Raw genomic sequence first — 20,181 nt, forward strand, 5'->3', positions numbered from 1 at the left:
AAGTCCCTACAGTCCAAAAGCGATTGGAAAGGCTTTCCTTCCTCCTTGCACAAAGAAATATTTGAGGTCAATTTGAGAGAGTTAAAAATGGCTTCAGGATTGCTCTCCTGTACTATTTCATACACGTGGTTTATATACTTAGGTATGTGTTTGCCTGGTACATTGATGAACATCTATATTTGAGACCTTAGAATTCTTATAACAGTTGGTGGCAACAGTTTCCACAAGGATACATCATGTGTGCTGTGAACAAGTGCACTGTCTGCATGGACAGTGCGCACCACGCATTTTCCTGTGGTCAGATCAGGACAAAGTCCCATCTAATCCAATACCTCTTCCTCACAGTGGACGTGGGTGGCGCTGTGGTCTAAACCAGGGGTTGGCAACCTAAGGCCCATGGGCCACAAGCAGCCCACAGGGGTCATTTAACCGGCCCACGAGCCACCCCCAAACTGAGCCGCCTGTTCAGTGAGTCCGCTAAACCAGCACAGGTATGGAGACTCGCTTCTGCGACACCGGAAATTGCGTCTGCGCAGACACCGGAAATCACATTTGCGCAGACACAGATGCCCGAAATCACAGGCACATGCATGATCCGGCCCACGGAGGGATCTCCACTGAAGTGAACCGGCCCAGGCAAGGTAAACCTTGCCGACCCCTTCTCTAAACCCTTGAGGCTCTTGGGCTTTGCCAAACGGAAGGTCAGCGGCTCAAATCTTCATCACAGGGTGAGCCAGCTCCCTTGGCCTAAGAAGCGAGATGAGCACCGCACCCCATAGTCTGGACTTAATCGTCCAGGGGTCCTTTACCTTTACCTAACCTCAGAGTGACCAACCAGGCAGACACCCCAATGGGAAGCCTTTGGATGGGTCCCACTTCTGACTCTTAAGTGACTATTATTCAGAGGCAGACTAACTCAAACAGAGGTGGAGCATAGCTAGTAGCCACAGATATAGCCTTATCCTCTTCCATTAATTTGTCCGATCTTCAAAGCCACCGGAGCGAGTGGCCATGACTACATCTCATAGGAGCAAATTCTAGTTTATGCACTATGTGAAGAAGTCCTTCTTTGTGTCTGTCCTACAGTCACCACTCTCCAGTCATCTGATGGGTTAATTTGTGTTATAGGAATTCTAAGTAATATTTCCTAATCTCAAATATAGAATAAATGTTGATAACTGCACAAGGTAAACACACATACATAAGTATATAAACCAGATGTCTACAATAGTACAGCAGAGCAATCCAAAAGCTATCTTGGCTCGCCTAAAGTCTCTAAATTTTCCTCTGCCTCCTTAGTCCCCCTTGCCTGAGAACTCTTAGGCCAGGCATCCCCAACCTTCGGCCCTCCAGATGTTTTGGACTACAATTCCCATCATCCCTGACCACTGGTCCTGTTAGCTAGGGATCATGGGAGTTGTAGGCCAAAACATCTGGAGGGCCGCAGATTGGGAATGCGTGATTTAGGCAGATAGCAATCAGGGGAAGTTCCTGAAGGGATTCCTCTTCTATATCTATGAACCTCCTTTGTATTAATTGTCATTGTTTGCCCAGATACTCTGTATTAAGGGATGTCTGACAGACATCCTGGTTGTCTTATCAAATGCTAATATTTTGTGTAAACTGTCTTGTCCTGCCTGAGGCAGAATAACCCCACTTTATGTAATTTCTGACAGTTTGTAGAGGGGATGTCCTCCTTCTCCACGCCAAAATGCAAACCCTTAAAAGAGATGTTTCATCTTGATTCTGGGTCTCTCTTGCGTGGGAGATGTTTCAGAAAAGTTTACACAAAAGTCCAAAGTTATGCCTTTCTTGCTTCAAGCTTATGCCTAGTACTTGAGGCAAAATGGAATCTCTTTGGTTTCCTCTTCTCGTGTTCCCAGCAATATTAACCATATTTTATCCCTCTACAGACCCATGTGTGTGTAAACCTACAAAAGGATCACCTTACTGCTTGCATTTAAAAGCACGGGGCTGAGTGGAGTTTAAATCCTATCTTAGGCAGTTTAAATGAAAGCATAGGAATTAGCCGCTAGGTCGATCTTCCCCTTTTGTTACCCTGTTTATCAAAGAAACAGGCTACAAACTGAAAAGTAAGTTTTAAAAGTTTACTCACAGTCAAGCATTCGTCCTGTGCAGCAACAGCAGTAAAACAAATGAGGACAAATAGTAGTATTTACAGCAAATGTGCCTGATGCAGGAGTAAGCAGACATACATCTACTCCCATGTCTGGTTAAAGGGGGGGTGGGAGAAGGAACAGGAAATACTTATTTGCTTCTTCCTCCCAGGAGAGGAGGGGAAATGACATCACACAGAACCTTCTCTACCAATTACCAGTATGTTTCTATAGTCTGAGTCCGCCTATCAGCAATACAGCTCTGTGGTCTTAACCTTTTCACATGCTAACTAGCAATAATATGCACTGTTAGAATAAAAAAATTCCTTCCAGTAGCACCTTATAGACCAACTAAGTTAGTTCTTGGTATGAGCTTTCGTGTGCATGCACACTTCTTCAGATGCACTGTTAGATTTGACGGCAAATCTCCCCACCCAAAGTCCATTCAGTTTTGCTTTGTATGAGCAGAGTTTTTTCCCCTAGAGAAGCGCTACAATCCACTAGGGCAAAGTGGGACATGCACATTTATCTGGGTGTAATTATCAATGAATTCAACAGGAATTGTTTCACATCAAGATGCATAGGGCTGTGCTGTAATACTTCAACCCCTCAAATTATATTTATTCTTGATTGCTAAAGAAGCATTCAGATCGAAAGAGGCCCTTCAGGTTTTCACTTCTTGCTTTGAGACAATGAAAGTGTGTGTGAAAGAGAGAACGAAAGAAGCCTTCCTGTTGCAGCAATGATTTCTCAGTTCCCTCTGCTCCTCCAGGATCCCCCTCTTTCCTCCACAAAGCTGCCATTTGGTTCCAAATGTCTTGAGATTAAGGAGACTCAGAATTATTCCTGTCATAAAAAGTTAGGGTGCACACACATAGTAGACACACACTCCACAGAAACCAAACCCCCGCCCTTTAAAATATTAGGAAATATTACTTCAGGAAAATCTCACATTATTTTGGCAAACAGAACAATCCCAAAAAGCCATTTTGACTCTCCCAAAATGATCTCAAATATTCCTCTACAGTAGGAGGAAGGAAATGGGGAAAGCGTTCCCATTGTCCTTTCCCTTGCAAATCCCATTAACAAAACTGCCTGGAACCTAGGGAGTTTACCACTGTTATAAGAATTCTAAGGTCTCAAATATAAAATATACAGGGGAAACACATACAGTGGTGCCTCGCAAGACGAAATTAATTCGTTCCGCAAGTTTTTTCTTCTTGCGAGTTTTTCGTCTTGCGAAGCACGGTTTCCCATAGGAATGCATTGAAAATCAATTAATGCGTTCCTATGGAAACCGCTTTCCAGGCTGGCGGTGCGGAGAAGGGCTTTTCTCCCCACCGCAAGCCTTCAGGACAGGTACGGGAACAGAGGGGAAGGGGCGCAGCGCTTCTCCTCTGTTCCCGGGGCTTGCGGTGGGAGGAGGGTTTTTCCTCCCCACCGCCAACATTCAGAACAGCATTCTGAATGTTGGCGGTGGGAAGGAAAACCCTCCTCCCACCGCAAGTCGTCAGGACAGCCATCCGAAGGCTGGCGCGGGGAGAAGGGTTTTCCGCCCCACCGCCAGCCTTCGGAGCAGCCTTCCGAAGGCTGGTGCGGGGAGAAGGGCTTTCCGCCCCACCACCAGCCTTCGGAGGAGGTCCGAGGACAGTGGGGAAGACGCGCTGCGCTTCCCCACTGTCCCGGAGATTTCCCTATGGGCTTTCGTCTTGCGAAGGAAGCCCATAGGGAAATTCGTTTTGCGAAGCGCCTCCAAAACGGAAAACCCTTTCGTCTAGCGGGTTTTCCGTCTTGCGAGGCGTTCGTCTTGCGGGGCACCACTGTACATAAGCATATATACCACATGTCAGAAATAGCACAGGAGAACAATCCTAAAGCCATTTTGACTCTCCCAATGACCTCAACTATTCCTTTGCAGTGAGGAAGGAAAATGGGAAAGCCTCCCCATTATCTATTTGCTTACAAATCCTGCCTTAAGGGCGTATTTGCATATGAATAGGGTGAGTCTGTGACCTGGATTCAGTATTAACCAACACAAAAGTATTAACCATCAAAAAATAATGGCAAGACTGCCCAGGTAATATAATCAATGACCATTATCAGGTATCCTGGCAAACAGGATTTCTGCTGGAGACCGCCTCATTCTGTGATGTATGTATGATGTTTAGGGCGGGTGGTCTTGGGCTACAGGGTGGGCAATTTCAAAAGTATGTAAGGGCTTGCCCACCATTGTTCTGGGTTCTCCTCCCTCCTGCGTGTGGTGAGTGGTAATCCTGTTGCAACAGTTTAAAGGTAAAGGTAAAGGGACCCCTGACCATTAGGTCCAGTCGTGGCCGACTCTGGGGTTGCAGTGCTCATCTCGCTTTATTGGCCGAGGGAGCCGGCGTACAGCTTCCCGGTCATGTGGCCAGCATGACTAAGCCGCTTCTGGTGAACCAGAGCAGCACACGGAAACGCCGTTTACCTTCCCAATGGAGCGGTACCTATTTATCTACTTGCACTTTGACGTGCTTTCGAACTGCTAGGTTGGCAGGAGCAAGGACCGAGCAACGGGAGCTCACCCCGTCGCGGGGATTCGAACCGCCGACCTTCTGATCGGCAAGTCCTAGGCTCTGTGGTTTAACCCACAGCGCCACCCGCGTCCCGTTGCAACAGTTCATTTTACTTTAATAAATATCAGGCTTACTAGCCCTATACAGAGCTGCCTTCAGATGTCTTCTAAATATTGTATAGTTACTTAGCTCCCTGGCTTGGGGGTTACATAATTCCATACCCTCCAATGAAAATAGGGGTGTACTACCATACCCTCCAACATTTTTCCAAGAAAAAATGGGACATTCTGAGATCAAATCAGAAACAGGGGCAGCTTCTGTAAATTCAGGACTGTCCCTGGAAAATAGGGACACTTGGAGGGTCTGTTATGATCAGCCTAGCAGAAAAACTCTTACTATTCATTGGCATGTTTCTTCTTGGAGGCTGGTGGGGTTGTGTGATTTTTTAAAATATTTTTTATTAGTTTTCAATTACAACCCAATGATGACCTCATTATAACGATGCCAAATTATAATACAATTACATCCCTGTTCTATATCATTAGGGAAGTAAGGGACCAATAATTCAAATACCAAATTATATAATTTAGGTGCCCCCCCCCCCAATGTGCTAGAATTGATGGTTTGGTGATTTTCTTTATATCTGCGTTCCAAAATCTTGTTAATTTCAATTACATTCAAGTCAAGATAATAATCCCATGTATAACAACTGCAATATTAATAACTTCTATTTGTGTTGACACATTAAATGGTTTATGAAACTGCAAGTGAGGCACTCAAACTATATCCTTGTTCTTCCTGTGTGTGACAATTATTCTGTCTGTGATGTTTCTTCCTGACTTTTTAAAATGTTATGTCTATTTTTCCTGGTTGTTGCTGTTCTCCGTCATGCCTTGGGTGGAGCTAATATCCCATTGTTGTTTCAGAGATTCTTCAATGCTCCGTCCCATGCTTTGTTGTTTTGCAGCTTTGACAATAGCTGCAAAAATTACAGCTTCCCAATAAATAACCTGTTTTTGCCATTTTCCCTCTCAGCTTGGGAAAAAGAGTGATCTGTCAAACTGGAGATGACTCAGTAATTAACCTTATCAGTTCCTTGGCATGTTGGCAGATTCCTTTTATCCTTCCATTCAGCTGGAGATACCGTATTTTTCACTCTATAGGACGCACCAGACCACAAGACGCACCTAGTTTTTGGAGGAGGAAAACAAGAAAAAAAATATTCTGAATCTCAGAAGCCAGAACAGCAAGAGGGATCACTGCTCAGTGAAAGCAGCAATCCCTCTTTCTGTTCTGGCTTCTGGGATAGGTGCGCAGCCTGCATTTGCTCCATAAGACGCACACACATTTCCCCTTACTTTTTAGGAGGGAAAAAGTGAGTCTTATAGAACAAAAAATACAGTAATTATGCACTTGTACTTCCAATTAAATTAAATTACATTATAAGTACTTTTAGCATTTTCCAGTTCAATCTGTAAATAATAAAGGATAGGGAAAAGTCAAATCTAAATTTCCATCATTTTTTTTTTACAACATAGAGCTTCCCTCCCTTTGTCCTTTTTTAAAAAACAACAACACACAATTCCATTTAATGTTGTATTCCATATCTACAGTTTCCTCCTTTTTCCTCACTTGTACATATAAAAATTGAACTAGCATTTAAGGGAGCATTGCCAAATCATAAATGTAAAGGGGGAAAAAACTTTATATAAAGAAGCCATAGGCTCCCCTCCCCCCGCATCGTCTTTTGCACTGAATCAAGTTTTCTCTCAAGTTCAAACCTTAACAACCTTGCAGTTGGTTCTGTTCCGCAGTTTGTGATCTCATCTTTTCTAGCACACACCTGTACATTAGTCCAAATTAGGCTCTAATTAACAGGAGAACCTCTGCTTCTCAATGGAGCATTATAAGCAGGCGAATTGCTTTTGCACTCAGTGCCTCCCTGCCTCACACATTCCATGCCACAGCGAGAGTCAGGTACTGAGACGAACTGCGAGTGAAGCCTGTTCCCCCCTGTCCCTGGGGGTAACTTGCAAGGATAAGTACCCTCAATCATCCTTGTTTCTCCTTTGCTAAAGATCTCCCGCTGTCGTGGGAGCTGTCTCCATCAAGGCAGACTGGAACCGGAAGTCTGGGCAGACTTGACTTGACTTGACGACCTAAGATGCACGTTAGATATAGTGAAATCAGTGGCAGGTCATGTATGAAACCACTGAAATGCAATTTGTCAGGAGGAAGAGATCAGTGCTACCATTTTTTGATTGATTGGACACAATGGGTTTTTATCATTGTTATGTATTGAAGTTCTCACGCTGGCCACCAGGGGGTTTTGTGTATATAGTTTTCACTCAGGTCCACGTAAGTTAATTTAGGCGGGAAACCCTGGGCTGTTGTTACAATGTTGACAGCTGGCTGCCTATAAAAGCAGGCTGGCTGAGCTGTTTGCTGTTCAGTTCAGTTCCAGCTTACTTATAAAGAACTACTTGGAGAAATCTCTGTGTGGTCTGCTATGTCCACCCACTACTTAATAATCATGCTACAGGTTTTAATTGGCTTACCAATCCCAGGATGTCTGTGTTATCAACAGGCATACCCCTGTAACTCAAGATAACAAGGCATCTGATGAAGAGCCACTCTTACATTATTTTAACAGTGACTGGGAATCCTGGAAACTTTGTTAAGGGAGCTGGCCTCACAAATCTATAATTCCCAGCAGCACCCATAACAAACAACAGTTCCCAGCATTCTCCATGGCTTTTAAAGTGTTGTAAGAGTGCTTTAAATGTCAGGTATGGAGTTCAGCAGAAAGCGCTCATGTGTGGACAAATGTAAACCAAAGTACCGGTACACATGGAAACATTAGATCTGTGTAATCCACATGCATATTAACACACTTCGTGTGTTCCACAGCCTGAGAGTTCCCAGTTACGGGTAACATTTAAACCGAAATCAAAGAACTTTTTTGCAGATTTTATAGATGTGGCTCCCGTTTCTTAATCTTGCAGATTGGGAAGCAGCCACTGCTACTCAAGACCCAACCCACTGCTGAGGACCCACCAGCTGATGTAAATTCCATCATGCCACCAAAATGACACCAGATGGATAACACTGGTGAAAAAGAGCTGTGGGTGGGTCACTGATGGGAGCAGCCCGTCTATGCCGGATCTTATATCTCTGCAGTCCACAGCTACACCTGCATCAATGGAGCAGCTGCACACTAGCTTGGTATCTGACCCAGGAAATTTCCCTCCCATTAACTTCAGTAGGAGAGGTAAAACGTGTTGGGAAACTGTGTACGTGCAGCTACTCACACAGAGTCAATTAAGGTTTGGCAGACAGCCAGAAGGCAATCTGAAGGAGTAAGTCTGCCTGGTGATAACAGAGGCTCCCTGATTGGTCAAGCTCTCTCAAGGGAGTGATAACTAATGGCCTACTAACTGGTAGTTCAGAGTTTGGAGTTCAGTGGTTCAGTGGGTCAGTGAGTGTAGGAGTTGTGAGTCGTGTCAGAGAGAGCTAGCAAAAGATCCGTGTTCTGTTCCTGTAAATAGTCCACTGTATATAATAAACACCTAACAACAAGTTCCTGGTTCCTGCTTCGTCTATCCTGTCTGCAGCCAAGTTGCCAATTGCTTCTGTGGATTCTGTGTATACTCTGCTAGGTCTGGCTTAGGTCCTGCAACTAGTCAGAAAGTTGCAAAACACCAATAGGTTTTACCAATAAAACGTTTTAAAATAGTTGCCCATATATTGATTTTGGAGAAAAGCCCCGATCTTTTGCCCTCCGTTTCAACCTGAGAGATGCACTGATTTTTCTGAAATACACAAGCAAAGGATAGGTTATACCTAGCAGGAAGACTGAAAAATCCTGGTGGCAATTTCAACCTGCAGAAATACACATCCCCCTGCCCCAGGAGGTGTCCACCATCTTTCCCAGCTTCCTGAAAGGTGTTTGCAGACTGCCTGGCAAGTATGCCCTGTGCCCAGACTAACTGCTAAAAGTGCCAGCTGTCACTCAGTCGAACCTAGGTAGGGAACCATTTAAAAACCTGGCAGGCCTTCTGGGCCCCCTTGCATCAGGGATGCTTGTGCTGCTTTGACTATGAGAAAAACTTGTAACAAGCAACAATTATATATTGTCTCCCTGCTTATTTAACTTATATGCAGAATTCATCATGTGAAAGGCTGGGCTGGATGAATCCCAAGCCGGAATTAAAATTGCCGGAAGAAATATCAACAACCTCAGATATGCAGATGGCACAACATTGATGGCAGAAAGTGAGGAGGAATTAAAGAACCTTTTAATGAGGGTGAAAGAGGAAAGCGCAAAATATGGGTTGAAGCTCAACATCAAAAAAACAAAGATCATGGCCACTGGTCCCATCACCTCCTGGCAAATAGAAGGGGGAGAAATGGAGGCAGTGAGAGATTTTACTTTCTTGTGCCCCATGATCACTGTAGATGGTGACAGCAGCCGTGAAATTAAAAGACGCCTGCTTCTTGGGAGAAAAGCAATGACAAACCTAGCTAGCATCTCAAAAAGCAGAGACATCACCTTGCCAACAAAGGTCCGTATAGTCATTGCTATGGTTTTCCCAGTAGTGATGTATGGAAGTGAGAGCTGGACCATAAAGAAGGCTGATCGCCGAATAATTGATGCTTTTGAATTATAGTGCTGGAAGAGACTCTTGAGAGTCCCATGGACTGCAAGAAGATCAAACCTCTCCATTCTTAAGGAAATCAGCCCTGAGTGCTCACTGGAAGGACAGATCCTGAAGCTGAGGCTCCAATACTTTGGCCCCCTCATGAGAAGAGAAGACTCCCTGGAAAAGACCCTGATGTTGGGAAAGATGATGGAGGGCACAAGAAGAAGGGGACGACAGAGGACGAGATAGTTGGACAGTGTTCTCAAAGCTACGAACATGTGTTTGACCAAACTGCGGGAGGCAGTGGAAGACAGGAGTGCCTGGCGTGCTCTGGTCCATGGGGTCACGAAGAGTCGGACACGACTAAATGACTAAACAACAACAACAACTCATAGGATTGCCAGGATATTTCATAATCACATGGAAACTTACATACGCACAAAACCACAACGAATTAGCCATGGTTATCAAATTCATTGTTTTGCAGCACTGCAATAGATGAAAGCAGATGAAAGTTTCAGTCTACCTGAATGATAGACACTTACATGGAACTTGTTGCTGGCATCCATCTGTACATTAAAAAACCATTTGGGGTGCTTGGGCAAGGTGGTTCATCAGTGGTGGCATGTCAGCTTCAGGTGTGATTGCAGACCCTCCAAGTGTCCCTATTTTCCAGGGCTAGTCCCAGATTTACAGAAGCCACCCCAGTCTCCAATTTGATTCTGGAATGTCCTGCTTTTCCTTAGGACGTCCCTATTTTCTCCAGTGTTGGGGGATATGGAGCTATGAGACCCCTGAGCCACGAAGATAAGTAACTATTCAGCATTTAGAAGACATCTGAAGGCAGCCCTGTATAGGGAGGTTTTTTAATGTTTAATGTTTTGTTATGTTTTTATATGTGTTGGAAGCTGGGGCAACCCAGTCAGATGAGTGGTGATGATGATGATAGAATAGATGATGATAGAATAGGATGTCTCTATTTTCATCGAAGAAATGTTGGAGGGTATATGATTGAAGGGAAAGGATTATCTGGACACATTTCTACCTGGCTTCAGGCCTAGATGCTGAACTTAAAAAGTCTTGGCATACTTCCACCTGCCTTGCCCCACACTAGAACCCTGGATGCCTTCATAAGAGAGCTGCTCCAGAGGAACAACCAGGAGGGGAGAGACTTTCTGTTTCTCATCAGACAGTGGCGTTTCCAACTGCCTTGCCCCAACCCAGCCTTTCCCAGACTATGACTTTGAGAACAGCAGCTGCTGGGAAGATGCAGCTGGGAAGAGAGGAGTTCAGGGATATTTATAAAAAAGAAGTTTTATAAGTTGTGTGTCTTTGTTTCTCCATTTGATCCTTTTACAGTACATGGTTTTGTATGTTTTGTGGTATTTTATGCATTGTGATTTGCTGTTATTTTTATTGATTGTAGATTGGCAATTCTTTATTGTGGTTGATGAGTGTGAACTGTTTAATTATTCTTTGTTGATGTTTACTTTTACTGTTTACCATTAGATTCTGATGGATTGTTGAATGTTGCATTGTTTGATATAAGTTGTTCATTTTAAAGTTATTGTGACTTTTATATTGGATCAGATTGTTACTATTAACGTTTGAGGTTTTATTATGTTTTTATGTGTTGGAAGCCACCCAGAGTGACTGGGGCAACCCGACCAGATGGGCAGGGTATAAAATAAAATAATAATAATAATAATAATAATAATAATAATAATAATAATAATAATAATAATAATAAGTAGTAGTAGTAGTAGTAGTAGTAGTAGTAGTAGTAGTAGTAGTATTTATTTCAAGCAAAGGGGACAGAGAACTTCACTGAACACTCTGAAATACCAGGAAATGGAGGAAGTTTTTTGTTCCACCCCCTCCCAAAAAAAAAAAAACAACAACAGGGGACTTTTACAATGATAATTTAAAAAACGTGATTGTGGAGTGTGTGGGTGGAGATTCTCAATTTGCCTTGCAAAGCAATTTAGGAGCCTTCTTCACCCGTCCCTTCCTCCTACTAGCTGCAGTCTCTGAAGACAAAGCGAGACTCTGCTGAGGATGGTTGACTCCCAAGTAATAGAAATGACAGGCATCTCCATTGATAACTTCATGGTGAGTTGTGGCTAGTTTGGCATAGGCTCAGCTTCCACAGTGGGGCAACGGAAGGGTGAGGGTTGGGATTTGAGACATGTCATTTGGGATGCTTACAAGTTTAAATCGGAAATATTACGAATGGAAGTTGTGGGCTGAAATCTTTCGGGGTGGGGAGCTTTGTGGATTTGTGTCTTTTTGGGCTCTCTAGAGTTATCTCCCCTCCGAAAGAGGTCTGTGCAAGTCTAAAGATGTAGTCTCAGCCCCAGAGAGGGAGTTCTATCCTAAGGCTAGGAAATGTTGCAGAGAGGAGTGGGCAGATCAAGCTGTTTTAGCCAAAGCAACTTCTGGGGTGCTTCTGGATTGTAACTTTTTTAGGTGGGTTTCATTCACATGTACTGTCAAATTAAAGTTGTGCAATTATATTTGATTGGAAGGTTTTCTGCAGCAAAGACTCGGAAGGTGCTTGCGGTCCATTCTTGAGTCTGTGGATCGCTCCTTCCATGTATCGCTAAGATGTCAGCATGGCCACACAGAGGCAACTGACACGCAGTTGTCTGCTTTGGAGTAGCTCACTCTGTGCAAGTTGCGGCTGCGTGTGTGTAGAATAGCATGTGTGTGCAGGGGGGGGTTGCTGAGTGAAGCCTAAAGAGGGTGCCATGGCAAAGGGGATATGAGTCCCAGTATGCAAATGGGTTTCAGAAGAAGACACCTTTGAGAAGCTGAGAGCAGGATCTGGGTGCTTTTCATCAACAGGAGGAAGTTGCCTGCCATGGTGGTTTGGCTGGCACTTCACAGATTGGTGAGATTTCCGCTGCAGGCAGGACACCATAACCACTGAGTCCCATGGGAGAGAGAGCAAGAAAGCTGCTCCCCTCATCCCCCTAGAGAGAAAGATGAATTCTCATTTCTCCCTCCCTCTCTCCGGCTGGTGAGCTGACACTTAAAAACGCAGTGCGTGGGTGTGAAGGTGGCACAAAAGTCATTCTTGTCCTGTTTCTCCATTCAGCTCTTGCTGGACTGTACCACACTGCGATGGCCTCCTGTCAATCTTTTCTTTAATGGCTCAAAGCACATTTAACCTAAGTAGCAGAGCTCTAAAGGGTCTTGGGTTCAGCCTTCCAAAGAATTGGGGGAGTTCAGGCTAATTGAACAGAAGACCGTGCAAGTGTGTGTGTGTTTGTGTGTGTGTGTGTGTGTGTGTGTGCTGGCTCCACCTTCTATTCAGCCTCCTTTGCTGCTGAGAGTCTTGGAGAATATGCTTTTAAGCCTGTGTTTATTGTTGTATTGTTATGAGATGAATCGTCAGAGAATATTTCATATTGTTAGCTAATTTGAGAGCAACTGGCGATAGGGATGAGGTGGAATTCGATTCAGTTTGCATTTAAAGGCAAATGTATCAAACTAGCACTTCCCAAAACAATATGAAAACTAAAACGCCACCATCCTTTGATGATCACGCTTATCTGCATTTTGCAACAAAGTTCTCCAACTCAGCAGTGCTTACAAAAATTCATATACAGTATTAGAGGAAAGTGTGCATGAATATAAATAAATTGGTGAAAATGATATACAAAATGCATTATGTTTGGGTTGATTGCTTACAAAAATGTGTACATTAGTCAAAACTTTATACAGAAATTAGAGAAATTTGCACTGAAATGCCGATGAATTTTCATGAGGTTTTGTTATTGCAAATTTCTGCAGAAACGTGGAGAGAAAAATTAATATTATAGAAAAATTAGAAAGTGAAAGAACCAAATTTGACAGACTGCTCAATCCCTACTTGGCAGAGAGGTAGGGTTATAGTCTGAGAACTTTCTAAAAATAATCTATCAGTTAACTGACCTTAACTGACCTTCAGATCCAGAGATGTTCTCTTATTCTTATGCCACAGTCACTGCTAGGCTGAGCCAATATATGCTTGAACTGGGATAACTTATTCCTTCTAAAGGAATAAGTTACAAGGGATAAGTTATCCTAGTTCAGCTGGCTTTATGTCTATGGGAGCTCTGCAGTCTGCGCAGTTGCAACCACTTTGGCATATGAGGTTGATGTGGTTTTTGATCAGAGCTTCTAAATGACTCTGAACAAAAATTGCAGTGTTAAACAAAAGAATAGTTTCATTCAGACAAAACTAAAATAATCTGGAGTATGTTTTGGGGTCAGGAGGTGAGCTCCCTCCCGTTAACACTTATAGGGGTTGAATTCTGATTGCCTCTTTGTGTTTACGCTCCCTTTACTGTACATGTCAGGAATGCAGTTGTTCACTCTTTCAAATACTTGAAACGATGTTGTTTTTAAATCACATTTCAGTCTTAAACTTGCCCCCCTCCCATGGTGGCATAATCTGATTAAACGTTTGTTCAGTACCTTTAAATGTGGAGGGTGAGGATTGCACACTTTAAAAAACTGTTCAAAGAGGAGAAAGAGATGGCTTTGCTGCTTGGCACAATCAACCAATAAACGCCATGAAAACTGGACTTCTGCTGAGAATGGGATCCTCACGAGTCTGATCTCACCCAGAAGGCTGTGTATGTTTTGTACTTTCATGTGCAGACAAAACTGGACTGTTTTAAGTCCAGATCTTGTAGGCTAAAGAATAGCGCACTAGCTGCTCTTGGTCATTCAAATCTAATGAAGCTATAGATCCATTGTTAGACAGGCGTAATTCCTCTCAGGTCCAGATAGCAAAACAAATAGCAAAGCAGTATGTCAGCACCAGGGCACCAGAAAGTATCAACCAAGTTGCTTCTCTGCAGCTGAAAACCACAACATCCTTTCTGAGAGAAAGTTCGTTCAAACTGCATGATAAAACTGAAGAAATGGGTCATTGTGAGCAGCAAGGATGATTGCTATCTTGAGGGAGCAGCTTGGGCCTTATTTAGAAGTATTTGCATCAGATACGGGTCCAACAAAGGCATCAAATGAATCTGCAATCTGGCAGATTGAAAGCTGTGACTGGCAGTTCCTGCTTCAAATATGTCTCTTGAGTCTTTAGCAAATACGGGGTGGTGCTCAGCTAAATTTTTACTCAGAGCAGACCCTCTGAAATTAATAAACCTGTCATATTCATGAATTCCAATAGGTCTACTCAGAGTAAAAATGTAGTTGAATACCACTTCCAGCTTTGGGGACTGAATCAGCTTGGGTTGCCCTGTTGAATGACCTGGTATTGAATGAGGGACAGAGGAGGACAACTCTATCACTCTTTCTTGATCTCTCAGTGTTTTTCAATACCATTGACCATGGTATCTTCCTAGATTGATCGTGTGGGGTGGGTACCAGAAGCTATGAGGTTCCAAAACAATGCGGCAACAAGAGGAAATTATGGACGCATCAAGGATGAAGTCAATTTTGGTGGAAATTATATTAAACTTTAGAGCTTATATCCAATAAACTAATAGGCCAATAGTTCCGGGGGCTATGTTTGTCACCTTTCCTGAGAATTGGGATGATAATACTCTGCTTCCAGTCCTCAGCGAAAGTGCCAGTAGTTTATATAAGAAAATAATTTTGCTAGGAGGGGAGACCACCACTCAGAATTATTCTTAAAGAACTCTGAAAAGATTATGTCCTCTCCAGTATTTTTGTCAGTCATTAAGGCACCTATAAGATCACTTCTTGTTCTGAAACTGAGGGCCATTCTGGTAACGTTAGCAGGTCCTAATTAGCAGTTGGTCCATTAGGACTGCTGTCACCATCACGTTCAAAGATTTTGTCTTTGGCAAACATACCCCCAAGTGATGTTTTATTCTGTTGGGAGCCGCCCAGAGTATTTGGGGGTATATTTTGATGAGCAAAATTCCTGGAAACCTCAGCTATAAACTATAACAGCAACAGTACAGAAGTCAGCCTATGCTATCCTGAAGTTTTTCTATTCTAAAGGTGGCAGGCTGGTAATCCCAGCCCTAAAGGTTTATCTTGGGAAAGTAGTAGCTCAGATGCAGTATGGTATTGAGATTTGGGGGATGAATCATAATAACCTGAAAGACCTAGAAGTGTGCCAGAATAGGTTCCTAAAGTATCTGCAGGCAGTACTTCCTGGTACCCCAGCTACCTTCCTTAGGACAGAGACAGGCATGGTGTCTGTACAGTGATACCTCGGGTTACATACGCTTCAGGTTACATACACTTCAGGTTACAGACTCTGCTAACCCAGAAATAGTACCTCGGGTTAAGAACTTTGCTTCAGGATGAGAACAGAAATTGTGCTCTGGCGGCGCAGCAGCAGCAGGAGGCCCCATTAGCTAAAGTGGTGCTTCAGGTTAAGAACAGTTTCAGGCTAAGAACGGACCTCCAGAACGAATTAAGTACTTAACCCGAGGTACCAATGTAAAAGCGGAGATGGCTACTTTTTCGTACTATAAAAGGGTCCTGGATATGCCAGAGGACCTCTTGCCTAGACTCTGCCTGGAGGGAAAATGGAAGAAGGGTGTTAGTACAAGAAGTTAGTACAGTGGTGCCCCGCAAGACGAATGCCTCGCAAGACGGAAAACCCGCTAGACGAAAGGGTTTTCTGTTTTGGAGGTGCTTCGCAAAACGAATTTCCTATGGGCTTGCTTCGCAAGACGAAAATGTCTTGCGAGTTCCTACGGGGGGTTTTTTCCCTCCCCCCCCTTTTCCCAAGCCGCTAAGCCGCTTATCAGCTGATCCCTAAGCCGCTAATCCGCTTAAGAGCTGATCCGCTAAGCCGCTTATCAGCTGATCCGCTAAGCCGCTTAACAGCTGATCCGATAAGCCGCTTATCAGCTGATCCGCTAATCCGCTAAACCGCTTATCAGCTGATCCGCTAAGCCCGCTAAGCCGCTAATAGCGCTAATCCGCTAATGGGCTTGCTTCGCAAGACGAAGAGACTCGCGAAACGGATTCTTTTCGTCTTGCAAGGCACCACTGTACAAGACCTACTAGCCTCAAAAAACCAGACAACAGATATTTTTGTATTCCCTGGAGTTAAAAGACTGCTTAGGGATTGGATTTATAAACAGGATAATGAGGAAGACTTAACACTAATCCATCTCAGAATTCTCCCATTGGTACTATTTGCTGAAATCTAACCACACCAGAGCTCAGTACTTGCAGTCAACTTACCTTGCCTCCCCAAGAACTTCATTTACAGCTCTCAGTTTTCAAACAATGCCTACATCAGTCTTAGATGGAAGTTATAGAAGTGTTCCAAGGCATTTAAGACTTTGTATTTGTGGGGTAGGTGAGGTAGAAGATCTCCCCTGTTATATACTCCATTGTCAGCTCTATCAAAACCCCAGAAAGAGATTTTTTGGAACAGATGCTGGCACTGCTACAGGGACAGAACCTTGAAGTGAAAATATGTTGACTGTTACCTGACTGTGATGTGCTTGTCACGTACAAAACAGCCCTATTTGCTAAAGCCGCTTAAAGTATTCGTGTTAGCTGCAGTATATAAAAGACAACGCTGTAGGCTGTGCAGGCTATTCATTAATTTGACATATTGTAAATGGATGTATATCTCTGGATTTCTTTTAACAGGTTTTAATTGACTTGCTGGATCTGTAACTGAATTTGCAATGGCTTTTAGTCAAACACAATACATGATTGATTGATTGTATTAAATTTGTTTTAGTTTGTGGTGGGTTTGATAAAATTCGGAAAATCAATAAAAACAGTTTGGCAGAAACCAAGCAGCCTAAAAATAAAAATAAAAATAAAAATAATTTATTATTTATTATTTATATCCCGCCCATCTGACTGGGTTTCACCAGCCACACTGGGCGGCTCCCAACAGAATATTAAAAGCATGATAAAACATTAAACATTAAAAACTTCCCTAAACAGGGCTGCCTTCAGATGTCTTCTAAAAGTCAGATAGTTGTTTATTTCCTTGACATCTGATGGGAGGGCATTCCACAGGGCGGGCGCCACTACCGAGAAGGACCTCTGCCTGGTTCCTTGTAACCTCACTTCTCACAGGGAGGGAACCGCCAGAAGGCCCTCGGTGCTGGACCTCAGTGTCTGGGCAGAACAATGGGGGTGGAGACGCTCCTTAAGGTATACTGCGCTGAGGCCGTTTAGGGCTTTAAAGTTCAGTGCCAACACTTTGAATTGTGCTCGGAAATGTACTGTGAGCCACTGTAGGTCTTTCAGGACTGGTGTTATACGGTCTCAGCGGCTACTCCCAGTCACCAGTCCTGTTAGTATTCAACCTCAATCTGTTAGCCAGCATCCATCCACCAACCACCTCCAGACCATAGCTGTCAACTTTTCCCTTTTCTTGCGAGGAATCCTATTCAGAATAAGGGAATTCCCCTTTAAAAATGGGAAACGTTGACACCTATGCCTCCAGACACTCACACACAGTCTTTCCATGAATGTTTCTCTGTCTTCAAGCATTCTGGCATGGAGGCATCGCTGAATATCAGTGCAGCAGGGCCTGGGGAAATAACATTTCTACCCCTGCCACATCACCTGGTAATGACTTTGTCTTGCTTTCTGTTCCACAGTTAGATGATTACAATACGTCGGACTATGCGGAACAACTCTCCAATTACACCGACTACATGTGTCCCACGATGGATGAGAGCACCACCCATCAATTAAGGGCCTTCCTGGTCCCTTTTGTCTACATGCTGATCTTCTTCCTGGGGGGTGTCGGAAACCTGATGGTGATCGTGATCCTGTGGTGCTACCGACGCTCCCGCAGCTCCACCGAGCTCTTCCTCTTCCACCTGGCCTTGGCGAACCTTTTGCTCGTGTTCACCTTCCCCTTTGGGGTTGTCCAGAACATAGCCGGTTGGATCTTTGGACCTTTCCTCTGCAAGGTGCTCAGTGCCACCAACAGAATCAACTTCTACAGCAGCAGTCTGCTGCTGGGCTGCATCAGTGTGGAGCGCTACCTGGCCGTGGTGCATGCGCTGTGGGCCTTCCAGAAGCAGCGAGCCATCTCTGTCCACCTGACATGCCTGGGAGTTTGGGTTGTCTCTCTGCTGCTGACATTGCCTGACCTGCTCTTCACAGAAGTCTGGCCGAGCAGGGACAACCAGCCCAGCATCTGCCACTTCAGAGAATATGGCAAACATGGAATCAACGCGTGGCTGGCCACACGCTTCCTGTATCACATTGTGGGCTTCTTCCTGCCCTCGCTGGTCATGTGCTTCTGCTACATAGCCATCGTCAGGGTCCTGTGCCGCTCCCAGCGGCTGAAGCGGCAGAAAGTGGTTCGAGTAGCCATTTTGGTCACCAGCGTCTTCTTGTTCTGCTGGACTCCATACCACGTGGTGATCTTCCTGGACACCCTCAACAAGCTGGCTACCGCCAACAACGGGTGTGCGGTTGAGCTGAACACGGCCATTATTCTGAGCGAGATGGTTGCCTTCAGCCACTGCTGCCTCAACCCCATCCTCTATGCTTTCGTGGGCATCCGGTTCCGTCACGACGCTTGCCGACTTCTGAACAGCCTGGGCTGCCTGAGCCAGAGCACCCTGCAGGACATCCTGGGCACCTGCAGGATGGATAGTAGCACCGCAGAGACCAACATATCGCTCGTCAACCGCCACCCTTCCTCCCCATCTTCCACAAATCCCCTAACCACATTCAAAGGCTCTCCTTCTTCTTCCTCTTGTCCCCAAGCCCCAGCTGACCAAAGGGCTCAGGGGGGAGAGTCTGGGGCTCAGCTTAAGCCAAGTCAGAAGCAAGTATTGACAGACCAAAGACTGGAGGAGCAGAACCTTGCTTAGTAAACCAGGCACCACCTTCCTGAAATCCTGTGTGTGATGAATGTGCACACTCCTTCCAGCTTCCTTGGAAGAGAGTCCCGTGATGTTGGCGAACATGCAATGCTTCCAGATACAGATCCTGCTTTTTGCTTCTCAGGTTCATATTCCCTTAGTGCATCCCCCTGCCCGCCCCCGGGCCTCGGAGAATGTGTAACTGTCAGCTTCAGTGCAAGCCCTGCCACTCCTTCTTTGTGTTGAAATACTCGCCTCTCCTGCCTATTCATCCAGAGCTCTGCTGTGCCCCAGCGCTCAACCAAGACGACTCACAAGCATCTGCTCAAGTTGTGAGCATAAGGTTAGCCCAGGCATACAAAGGGGGAGCCCCACTATTAATCAACTATGGCCCACATGACTTCCTCTGGGGTTGCAGAGACTCCTATCCTGCTGCTTACCCTATGCTCAACATTCGGGGAGGGGGGAAATTGGGGCTCTTAATGAAATCCACAAGCCCCAGACCCTCCCCCCAGGCTTTTGGGGTGTGTGTGTGTGTGAAATGTTTTTTTTCTATTGCTAAAACATACACAATACTATAACAAGAAATTAAGTAAATTTGAAATAAAATGGCAGATTATAACAGTAAAAAGCAGCACAGTATGTACCATAATCTCACTTTCGAAAAGCACGATTTCAAAGGGGGGGGGGAGAGAGAGACACCTATGGTTGCCATATTTCAAAAAATGAAAATCCAGACACAAATGTTATTGAGCTTTTTGTGCCCAAAGTTGTTGATCTTTTTTTAGTTTTGCCCAAATTGCTGAGCAAAATCGCAAAGAAATGACATTTTTGACGTATTTTTAAGGTAAATTGGCAAAAAATACGCTGCCATACGTCCAAATTTTCCCAGATATTTTGCCAATTTCTGCCCGGACACTGCTTCCGGATGTATGGCAACCCTGGGAAACCCCGTATATGTATGTGTACACGCACACACACTGCATTACTTATTAGCAAATTATTCATTAATACATGGTAAACTCATAACTCATATTTGGGAATAAACCATAATCAATAAATATCTTTCATTTTA

The 20,181-nt window shown here is 44.4% G+C and overlaps 1 protein-coding gene across 1 annotated transcript; it reads left to right on the plus strand.

Moving 5' to 3' along the window:
* The first annotated feature begins 11,339 nt into the window (after window positions 1-11,339).
* Window positions 11,340-20,181, plus strand: CXCR5 (C-X-C motif chemokine receptor 5). Its single transcript, XM_081172323.1, has 2 exons — window positions 11,340-11,424; window positions 17,883-20,181. Exons 1-2 carry the CDS (start codon window positions 11,371-11,373, stop codon window positions 19,113-19,115), a joined length of 1,287 nt encoding a protein of 428 aa, XP_081028449.1. The 5' UTR covers window positions 11,340-11,370; the 3' UTR covers window positions 19,116-20,181.

This window comes from Podarcis bocagei (genome assembly GCF_964188305.1).
Source record: "Podarcis bocagei genome assembly, chromosome: 15".
NCBI classification, from domain to species: Eukaryota; Metazoa; Chordata; class Lepidosauria; order Squamata; family Lacertidae; genus Podarcis; species Podarcis bocagei.

Coding starts and splice junctions, on each gene's coding strand:
- CXCR5 (XM_081172323.1), top strand. CDS start 11,371: ATGGTTGACTCCCAAGTAATAGAAATGACAGGCATCTCCATTGATAAC. Junction 11,425..17,882: donor TCTCCATTGATAACTTCATG/GTGAGTTGTGGC, acceptor TCTGTTCCACAG/TTAGATGATTACAATACGTC.